This window comes from Ochotona curzoniae, unplaced genomic scaffold, assembly GCF_017591425.1.
Source record: "Ochotona curzoniae isolate NIBS_2020 unplaced genomic scaffold, NIBS_Ocur_1.0 scaffold_4506, whole genome shotgun sequence".
NCBI classification, from domain to species: Eukaryota; Metazoa; Chordata; class Mammalia; order Lagomorpha; family Ochotonidae; genus Ochotona; species Ochotona curzoniae.
In genome coordinates, this window is record NW_024467119.1 from 15,122,002 (window position 1) to 15,133,485 (window position 11,484).

The 11,484-nt window shown below is 37.2% G+C and overlaps 1 protein-coding gene and 1 pseudogene across 3 annotated transcripts; one reads left to right on the forward strand and one right to left on the reverse strand.

The window, feature by feature from the left end:
• Positions 1-474: 474 nt before the first annotated feature.
• On the reverse strand, positions 475-11,261 carry LOC121147586 (UDP-glucuronosyltransferase 2B13-like). Of its 3 annotated transcripts, none has more exons than XM_040967538.1 (6): positions 10,532-11,261; positions 9,860-10,008; positions 7,020-7,151; positions 5,178-5,265; positions 3,684-3,903; positions 475-1,246 (listed from the first exon to the last, which is right to left on the reverse strand). In XM_040967538.1, the coding sequence occupies exons 1-6, from the start codon at positions 11,256-11,258 to the stop codon at positions 967-969; spliced, it is 1,596 nt and encodes a 531-aa protein (XP_040823472.1). In that variant the 5' UTR covers positions 11,259-11,261; the 3' UTR covers positions 475-966. The 3 variants fall into 3 exon arrangements, with proteins under 3 accessions (XP_040823472.1, XP_040823471.1, XP_040823469.1); XM_040967537.1 differs by having other exon boundaries at positions 10,784-11,258; XM_040967535.1 differs by having other exon boundaries at positions 9,860-10,004; positions 10,528-11,258.
• On the forward strand, positions 3,965-4,121 carry LOC121147652 (annotated as a pseudogene).
• Positions 11,262-11,484: the final 223 nt, after the last annotated feature.

Consider the following 11,484-nt stretch of genomic DNA (forward strand, 5'->3'; position numbering starts at 1 on the left):
GGAGACTATTGTATCAGTCAAAGGACATTGGAAGGGATTCCTCATCCATAGATCAATGATATCAACAGCATTTCACATCTATTACATCCCCTTTTGCAGAACGTTCGCAACATGCACCATTGTGACCCTGGATTGATATTGGGTGAACTTTCCACATCCTTGGGTATTGCGATGGTAGGGAGGCTGGGTATGGCCTATCCCCTTATCTCTCTCTCTCCTTCCCCAAGAAATGGGAGGAAGAAACCGAAAGTTTGGAAGCAATGATCACACCCACTTCTTCTTAGATCCTTCAAACACTGATCGACTGTGTAAACATCATCTAAAATAAACATTACAAAATTCTGTACACATTATTTATTCATTTTCACAACCACAATGTTCTCCCTGTGATTGGAGACTACATAAAAAAAAATCACCTTCTGATGTCCATATCCCTAGTATCCCAGATTTTAAACAACTGGAATTATTGGATTTGAAAAGGTTGTGCTAAGAAATTTGGGATCTTCCAATACAAAGAAGGAAACCTTTAGCATTATATTCCCAAGGTACTGGTCTAAATTTATTGGATGCAGGTTATAAAAATGGAACATGTCTCTTCCTATTTCATGTCTGGTTTTGGTTTTCTTTTGTAAAGTGTAAAAGTATTCAACTTGATCACAGCTTGTTCAAGTCCATGATAACTCTGGAAATGGACATGAAGATGTCAGGCTTTTCACTCCTTAAACCAGCGGGTGTATGTGAATGTGTTACGGTTTCAGTGTTGCCAGTTGAGGATTTTTGCAATTTGGGTTGTGCTTTTAATCAAAAAGAAAGACAAAACAAAAAAGTAAAAACCTTGAATGACTCAGGATGGCACAAGACTCACTAAATGGGAAGGCCCATTTTGCCAAGCTGTGGTTCACAGTGGTTGATACAAAAGGAATGATCTTTCCTCTCATGATTATCAGACTTAGATGTTATGGAGTTCTAATCCCTCTTTCTCTTCTCTCCTTTAGCGACAATAGTATGATATATAAGAAGGCAACTTTTTATGAAAAGGAAAGTAATGATTGCCACACAGGCCAGCAGGAACCCAATCACATCCAGAGAGTGGTATTGGTACCAGGTGAGGTCGTAGGCTGCAACCCGAAGGTGTTTGGCTCCTTTGTGACGCATGACATGCTCGATCCAGAAGACAGCTCGATCCAGGGGCTTCATGGGCTGATCGTGGTGAATTCTTGATAATGTCATGACATTCTCTTTGTATCTAAAGGAAAATCAATAGATATCAAATTGTAGTATAAACTACAATATATAAACCCATGAATTTTTCATGTAGATTTGAAAGAGGAATGTAACCTATGCTAGAAGAAAAATCATTTTCTGCAGTACAAAATTTAGAGATTGTAGTTTATGAGCTTGAATTTGTTGTGTATTTAAAATTTCAAGGTGTAAAAGGGAAATTGAAAAAAAAATAGTATGTTTGACATTTCAGTCTAGACACTGGATTCAGTTAAGTCCCATGGACATGGGAAAACAAAGCAACTCATAAGATGTGAAACTTTCATTACTCAATAGTCAATTGTGACTGCAACTATACAAAATGATAAAAATAATTGAAATATAGAGAAAAAAGAAGCAGGTCTGTGACAGGCCTCATGTACATTGCTACACAATGTTGGTAAGGAGTTGGTATCAAATACAAATTGGATCTGAGATTGAATCTTAAAGATTGTCCAATAATTAATGACTAAAACCATGAAGCTATAAACTGAATGGCCTTTCTTTTAAATTTCATATTGATTGAATTTTTCATTTTTATACGTGTCTCTGATTTTAAGCTTAGCACAGTAGCCTAGTAGTTAAAATCCTTGTTTTGCAGGTGCCTGGATCCCATATACACACTGGTTTGTGTCCCTGCTACTCCATGTCCCTTCCAGCTCCTTGCTCATACTCTGGAAAAGCAGTTGAGGATGGCCCAAAGACTAGGGAACCTGCATCTGCACCAGAGTGGGAGACCTTGAGGAAGCTCTTAGCTCCTGGCTTCAAATCACCTGAGCTCTAACCATTGCAGCTACCCGGATAAGATCTATCTCTCTGTCTCCCCTGTATCTTTCTCTCTGTCTCTCTTCTGTCTCTCTATAAAAGGATCTTTCTCTCTGTCTCTCCTCTATCTCTAAATCTACCTTTCCAATACAAATAAATAAATCTAAAAAAAGTAAAAAATATTCTCTGATTCTAATTTTTAGTGCTAAATGGAAAGGATGAAAGTAGTGTCTTTCTTAGGTGATTGTTGGAAGAAATAATGAACTGATTCTTAAAATAGTTTGAATTAATTTTGTATAGCAGAACAATAGTATTATTGTTGATGTTTACCTGGCTAGTGTTGTGATTTTAAAACATTGAACATGTTCAGCTCATAGAAGCAGCCATTGTTAACTTTCTCTAATTGATGAAGGTTCATGTTTAGGGCAGAAGGCTTCCAATAGTGTGTGGCTTACAAAATGTGAAACACAGAGTGCTATTGTGTGGCATGGTAGCACTCAAAAATGAGCTAACGTTCACTTTCAATACTTTAAAAATGCATTGGATAGACTGTATTTCAAAGCACATTAAACTTGCTATGTTTTGAACATATAATGTCTAAAGGCTATAATGAAGAATTGTACAATATATAAAATACTGGCATAAATGTATTGTGTAATACATATTAGATTTTTTCCAGTTAAGAAATTCACTTTGTTATTTATGATATATATTATATGTGTTTAGATTTATGTATGTTTATTTTCTTTGCTAAAAATTTAAAAACATGGAATGATATCTATACTATGAGTGGGGATTTGTATCTTCATAAAAAAAAGCGTGCTTCTCGCTTCTCTAGGTGTTCATTAAGGAAGAACACAGTTAGGCCACCAAGTGCAGTGGTTCAGTGGCTAACTGCTTTCTTTCCAAGCACCAGAATCCACGTGAAGACTGTTTTGTGTTCCTGCTGCACCCCTTCGCCTCCAGCTCCCTGCTTGTGCTTTGGGAAAGCAATAGAGGATGACTCAAAGCCTTGGGACCCATCATCCACATAGGAGTCCTGGAAAATTTCCCTGGCTACTGGTTCCTGGTTTCTGGCTTCAATTCTGGCCATTGTGGCCACTTGGGATGTGAACCAGCAGATGGAAGATCTTTTTCTTTGTCTCTCTGTCTCTATAAATCGGCCTTTCTAATCAAAATAAATCCATCATTAAAAAATTTAAAAGGGAAGAATGTAATTATAATTTTGGAGCAAAGTATCTCATTTAAACATACTTTTCACCAAAGAACTAAGAAAAAAATATTTTTGAATGCCCTGAGTGCTGTAATTTTAGCATACACTTAAGTAGCAGAATGATGAATTAGGTGTCCTTGTTCAGGATGATATTAGTGTAATAATATGGGTGGAATCAGTGGAATGAAGGGAATTTAGGGACAGAGGAAGGGAAATCCTAAAACCTATGGAACTGAATCATAAAATAATAAAACATCATTGTTATTGAAGAGGAATACTACAACATGCATTAAAAGGCGTTGTGAGTTGTTAATGACCTCCCTGTAGCATTAGGCAAATCTATTCTCAATATACCATTCCTGTTCTGCCTCAGTGTTGGCCCTGGCCCACCCATTCGAAACTTGTCTACAGATACCATGAAATTTAAGGAAACGGTAATACTCACGAAGGGTCATTGATGACTGTCTTCAATGCACTGAGCAAATCTGCACTTGACATGGTTTTGAAGTCCAACATAACAGCTGCTCCTTTGGTCTGCATGTATATGATATTGTCAGGTTGATCACCAAACAAAGGAATGCCCACCATCGGGATGCCATGATAGATTGCCTCGAAGACACCATTGGCTCCACCATGAGTTATAAAAGCCTTTGTTTTTGGATGACCTAGGATTGAGTGAATTTTCAATGAAAATATCAGTTGTAAATTTTGAAAAATAACTTGAGAATTGCTTCTTGGTCTTTTGGCTGAGATCAAGTGTAGTGTCTGTTCTTATCACTTTACAATAACATGAGAAATGTAATATGAGAAACTAAAAAGGCAATGCTTTCTAAGGAGATTACTGATAGACATGAACCTGCATTCACATTTCTTTCATATCATCAGGAAGAAGCAGCTACTATTTCCACCCAGGCGATACATTAAGGCAACTGTAAGAAGATTTGTGACTTTAGCTTTGGAATATACCCAATATTGAAAATTGGAATAGATAGGATAATTTTATGGATAAAGGACACTGTATATGACACTTAAAAGATGAAGAGCTTGTTAAATGATCTTTCTCTTAAAGAAATATGTGTTCACTGCTTGTGATTTATATGATGTACAAGATTGCAGGGCATGGCATGCTTGTGCCAAAATGAGAGGAAAACAAATCCATACTCCTGGAACTAGTATTTCCTCATAAAGTTTGTCACTTATTCCCACAGAAAATAGTAATTCATAATACCAGAAAGATATGACAACTTGATGACAATTGGACATGCCTATGTTAATGGAGAGACAGATGAGTGATAAAAAGATTGGATTAGTAGTCTATAACACCGATGGCATGTTATTCTTATGTAATTAATGCATTTGAAAGAAATTCATGATCACTGAATAAACACGCACAAACACAAGGCATCAACAAACTGAAAGAAATAGAGAAAGAGATCTTTAAAACATGATTAGTTCATGTAAAGCATCCTCATCACCTGGAACTGGGCCAGTAAAGCCAGGAGCAGGGTTCCTAATCCATGATCTACCACATGGCTACCAATGACCCAAGGACTTTAGCTGCTGGCTGCTGCTTACTTGTTCCAGTGTGAGGTAGCAGGAGGTGGGAGTCGGAGATGGAGTCCAGGAGCTCCAGGAGACGATGGATATGTGTCAAGCAGCAACCTACCTCTTCTGTCCAATACTTTCCACAAAGGAAGCTATAGACACATTTTCTTTGAGAGATAAATACACTTAAAATATTGGCAGTTTTTTTCTGGATTTAAAACAGTTTGTAATCATAAAATGCCAACTGCTAAAATAAATGTATTTCTCCTAAGACTGAAAAAGGAATATGAAGACATTCGGTTTAACCTGGGGTTTTTAGTAATAAGTGGTCATGTCCCTCTCATCCTGATTGGCTGTCACTGATGTTTTCAGTGTTTGCTCTCCAGTGTCTTACCAAGTATGTCATTCTGGGGGATCCACTTATAGAGGCGAGTGTTGGGTCCTAAGGTGTCTGGTTTCTTGCCTTCAAATCTCCAAAGAACCTGTTGGGTAAAGAAAGTACGGTTTCTTTGAATTTAAATTTTGGCATGTTTAGATTCTACAGAAGCTGAGAGACCCCAGTTATGTGCCTGAAATAAAAATGGCAAAATGTATTCAAGTATTCAAGGTGTTTTGATAAAAAAAAAGATTTACTTATTTGTATTAGGTAAATTTCTAGAGAGAAGCCAATACAAAGAGAAAGATCTTCTATCTGCTGCTTCACTCCTCAAGTGGTCTCAATGGCTAGAGCTGAGCTGATCCAAGGCTGGAAGCCAGGAGATTCTTCCTCGTCTCCCATGGTACAGAATCTCAAGACTTTGGGCCATCATCTTCTGCTTTCCCTAGCTCCAAGTAGGGAGCTGGATGGAAAGTGGAGCAGCCGGGATATGAGCTGGTGTTCATATGGGATCCTGGCATGTGCAAGGCAAGGATTTATTACATAGCCATTGTGCTGGTCTTGGTTTTAGATATAAGAAGAATTCATTAACAGTGATTCGGATTATGTGATTATGTGTGTGTGTGTGTGTGTGTTTAATGTGATTCTTCTTGGAAATTTACTAACAGTTTTTTGTTTTTAAAAAGGGAACAAAAATTACTACTTCCAATATTCCAGAAATTGCTTCACTAGAGTTTGATATAATTTAATTTGCAAAGAATGAATCTTTGCAATTTGCTACAGATGAGATGCAGAATGATAGAACTGTATGAAATAAGAACTACATTTAACTTGAAGTGTATTTTTAAAATGAACCAAAAATATCACTAATGCTGTAATTGTGGTGGATGAGAAAAATCCATAGTTGTGATAATACTAAATTTTATTCAACTATTAACTTTCTTATTATGTGTTGTAAGTATATATAGCCGATAATGCTACCTGGAATTTTTCCATGCCCATTATCAAAATAAGACATTGATGTTAAATTTCCTGAGCTAACCTAATAGACTAGCATGTTATCTACAAGTGCTTAATATGTATTTCATTATGAGAAATTTAAAAGTAATCATGGATTCTTTGGAAAAATAATAATGTAGGTTGTTGTTACCAGGTTGTATGAGCTGGCAAACTAAGAAGCAATATATATATATTTGATATATATATATATATCAAAGTTGTCCACATTATAAAATTAGATCTTCCTATTATTTTTAAAAGGACTGAACTTCTGTACATGCCTGGCCAGCTACTATTACACTCTTTTTTAAAATGCTACTCTTTCCTCAACAGAGATGAGGTGCCATTCTTACAATTTAGTATCACAGTCCTGTGAAATCACACTTTTAATAAACTCCAGCATGGTCATCAATGGGAGATCCAAAGAAGTCTTTCCCATTCTTTCTGAATGTAGCACATTCAATAACCCCTTAATGTTATCATGCTAGTGAAGTTCATCAGGAAAATCTGACCCCATTCTAAAGCGGCTTTAGTGTGTACAGTGTCCTCAATAATCCTGCAGTGAAAAAACATGTAGTTGTAGAATTTTGCAATTTCTTTTCACCTATCTGCAATATTGTGATGATTGCAAAGTTTGTCAAGGCAACATTATGGACATTTCTGATCACAATATTAAGGTTGAAATTATTTAAAATGAAGCATCCTCTATGCTATTTTTGCATCTGAATTGCAGGGTTTAACTGCTATCTGAGATAAATTAGTGCTGTCATAAGTATCTACCTTTCATTGCTTTCATGACTCACTTTGTGGGGCTTAACAGACTCTTTTACTAGTCTTCACCACTGGGACGCACTTTCTCACCTTCTGTGGAAGCTGGGCAAGGGCTGATGCGATCACATTGGCCCTGTCTTCTGTCATGTTACTGAACATTGAACCCAAAGAAAACACCACAACTCCCTCTTCTCCAGAGCTCTGCACAAAGTCCTCCATGTCCTGTGAAGAGAGAATTCGGTCTGTCTTGAGGTAGTTTCCCTTCGAATTTATATTCCCTTCCTAATTTATAATCCTTCATTTTAAAGAAAGCCTGTGATTTTTATCTACCTTCCTTGTCCTCCTGTTTCCAACATAATCTCCTGTTAGTTGATGCAATTACTACTAACATTTTTTGTTTAAAGCGATTATAATGATGTGATACATACATTTTTGCCCATAGTTGCTTATATATATTTTTAAATTATTTTTTAGTATTTGATTTAGGTTATTTACAATGTAGTTTTACAAATAAGTGTTATAAACACATTGATTTTGTACTTATTAGTTATTTTAATCTCCATTACTTTGTTTATTTTATAAGACGAGGAGTATACAATTAGTTTTCAATGCAATTTGTCACATTTTTATGACAAAAGTATAGATTATCTGAGTTTATTATAATTAATGGAAAAGTGAGTAAGTAGTGGCAGTTAAAATTTTAATTTTTTATAATTACTTGGGTCTCACTCATATCTGTATACATGCACATATAAATTTTCAAGTTAGACATAATTCTACTATCAACCTTGTAACATAATCCATTTTCTTTTTCTTTTCAAAAATTTTTTTCTGATATATATACATATATTACTTAATTCTACATAAGCATTATCAGTTTCTATGTCAGACCTTATCAACTCTAAGTACGTGTATATCAACATTTCCCATCTCCTGCATCCCATTAGTCTCCCTCCTTTTGTTAACTCACATTCTACTGTCAACTCCATTTATACCAATTTTGTTAGGTTTTATGTATGAAAGAGTTGATGAATTGCATTTTCATCTGCTTAGTAGTGGATGGTTATGTAGGCACATCCCACTACTTGATTATTGTCAATAGTGCTACAGCAAACCGGGAATGCAGATGTCTGTGACAAATGGGCCTCATTTCTCTGAATATCGGAATCATTGAAAATGTTTCATCTTTTATAAACTGCCTTTTTTTTTTCTGCGCCAGACCAAGACTTATTTATTTTTAAAAAGGCACATATACAGAGAGGACGAGAGACGGACAGGAAGATCCTCTGTCCAATGGTTCACTCCCCAAGTGGCCACAATGCCTGGAGCTGAGCCAATACAAAGCCAGGAGCCAGGAGCTCTTCCAGGTCTTCCACATGGGCTCAGGGTCCCAAAGCTTTGGGCTGTCTTGGACTGCTTTCCCAGGCAACAAGTAGGGAGCTGATAGGAAGCAGGGCTGCCAGGATTAGAACTGGTGCCCAAATAGGATCCTGGCATGTTCCAAGCGAGAACTTTAACTGCTACACTCCTGCATCGGGCCCTTCAATTATTGCTTTCCTATACCACCCAGTGTGAGGTTAGTATCACAGCTACCAGTCCAGTGTGTAGTGGTCTCTATGATTCTGAATTCTATTTCTCCACTATCTGTGCCTGAACTGTCCCAACTCTGTCACGTCTCAACCTTCCCATAGCTGTACTTCTCTAAGATCTTATCTGATCATGTTTTCAACTTCCTTTCCATTATATATGAGAAAATTAAAAATCTGATCCTTTTGTATTTTCTCTGGTATCTTTAAAGTTCTCATGAATATTTTAAATTAATTCATTTTATACCTAGTAAGTTGACTCTCTAGTGAAATCAGCATCTTCATTGAACTAATTCTAAAATAGTAGTCCCCGGGAGCTCTATTCAACACTCTGCACTTTGTTTTTTTCCCTAAATTTATTCCCTAAATCTCTCTTTCCTAAATCTATTCCTACATATATTTCATATTTGCATGTTAGCCATGTATACTCTTTATGACTCCTACTAGATATTCTCCTGGATTTGTCCTAATTTCCAGTCTAAATAAGCAGTAGGCCTGTGTCACCTACTGCTTCATCAGCATCCCCTCTCTGGCAGGCATCTTCACGGCTCAACCTCTATCTGCATTCTGGTCAGGTGGGTTAAGCCAGCCAGTGCCTCTACCAAGCTCCCTGCTTGTGACCTGATGGCAGTAGAGGATGGCCCCGGGCCTTGGGACCCTGCACCCCTGTGGGAGACCCTGAGGTGCTTCTGGCTCCTGGCTTCAGATTGGCTCGTCTCCAGCAGTTGCGGCCACTTGTTGTGGTGGTGGGGGGTGGGGACCATCGGATGGAAGATCTTCCTCTCTGTCTATCTGCCTTTCCAATAGAAATGAATAAATCTTTAAAAAAAATGTAGATTTATTCATTTCTATTGGAAATTGTTTCTCATGGTCTGTCCTAATAGGAGACCAAAACTTTGTAAAGAATTAAAAACAAAAACAAAAACAAAAAAACCTGTCTACCTTGTTTCTGTAGGTGTCCAATACATCTTCTGTTTTATTCTATTACATTCAATATATAATGGAAAGAATGGCTGGTTTGTTCTTGTACGTTGGATAATGAAGACCTTAATTTAATGGACTCCAGTCTAAAAGTATTCAAGCTATTATGTATTATTTTTGTAACAAAAAATAAAACCTGGATAATTTAAATGGCTTTGAAGCATGCAAGAACATTTTAAATTAGCTTTTTATCCACATTTCTCTGAAGTTTAAAATGCTCTCACTTGAGTTTCCTTGAGAAAGGACCTCTTTCTCAACTCTGAATACCTCTGTCTCTGAGTTAAATGCTACAAGTGAAGAATGCAAAGTCATTTACTTGGTAAATGCATAGGAAACCAAATATAGTGCACAGAAATATATAACCTTAGGCAGAGGTTTGGCAGGCTTGCAGTGGAGCCCTCCGACAAACTGGAAGTTTGGTAAGAGTGGGCGGGGAAACTCCAAATCCCAATAGCTTCGAATGAGCCACATGTCAGCTTTCCCCACTAACTCCAAGAATGTAGCAGGTCTTCCTGGATGGAGAGGACAGAAAGAAGAGGGAGAGTAATGAGAGAAGTGGGGCATGAAACAGTGCATGTAATCTGAAAGATGTGGGAGTGATGCAGTGATGTGTGGAGCGTCTGGGCTGCACAACAGACACTCTATATAGGCCTACTCTAATGGTCATGCAAAATGTATATATTCACATTCTGTATGCTAGGGCAGACAAATACAGAATTTTAAAACAGAATATTCATAATTGTAACTAATCCTCAAATCTGACCACTTGTGTCAGCAAACATGTGAACAGAATAAAAAAAGGAGAGTAGTAGGTCTAGATTGCTCAAAGGAATCCTCAGTATTTCTACTTGTATTTGCATGATCTTGTGGAACACCTAACGTAGTTACAGCCTAACAGTTTCAACTGGTCCTGTAATATATATCATAGCATTACAGCCCTGGTCTTTTTACCAGAAAGAAACTTCTATGATTTCATATCAATAGGCACTCAGTTAAGAATTCAAAATGTTAGGACCAATGAAAAAGATGACTTACCTAAGACTTCACTGTAAAAACGATCCCACCTCTTCTCATTAAACTTTGGAAACCAGAAGTCAAAGTAAAGCACACATAGCATATTTATTACTCTGTCTGTGAATGTCATTCGTCCACTTAAACGGGACATCATAACAGGTACATAGGATGGAGGTAATAGAAGCCCTCCACCATGCTTTTGCAGTATGTAGCCAGGAAAGCCACGAAGGCTGTACACAAGGGGGATTTTGAGTAACTCAGCAAGCAGATCACTACCGGGGCTTACGGGATCTGCAATAACAACATCAAACTTTGCTTTTCGTAGCTTTGTCATGAGTTTTTTGTTCAAGACTACTTCCCTGCAAATATTTTCAGAAATATCAGAATATCTTAGAACAAAGTCGCTCACTTCTGGTAAATGTTCCCAATATATATCCAGCGGGACATTATACATAACATTATGAAACCAATGCATGAAAAAACTCTCTAATTCATCTTTAGTGTAAGATGTAGGGAAAGTTTCAAATTTAATTCCGGATTCATTCTTGGCATTGATTACAACAGAAGCTGAAGATCTCAGAACAGTTACTTCATGACCTCGTTGAATAAGTTCATCAAGGATGTTCTTCAGATTCATCCAGTGGCTGAATTCCATCGGCCAAACCAGCACCTTTCCACAACTCCCAGAGCTGAAGTAGCAGCTCAGCTGTAGCAGCAGCAGCAGCAAAGAAAGACACTTCACAGACATCCTGGTGACACACGAAGCTTCCTCTCTGATTGCAGCTCCTTTGTCAACTCTTCATGGTTATATTCAGGAAGAAATCTTTTATGTAGTTAAAATATAACTTGTATTGATCAAAGTAAATATATCCTATGAAGAATCAGACTGTTGGCCGGGATGGCAGATGGGAAAAGTAATGTCTGATGATTTCTATATTTTTTATCTGTGTGTTTAGAGTTTTCCCCACATCTTT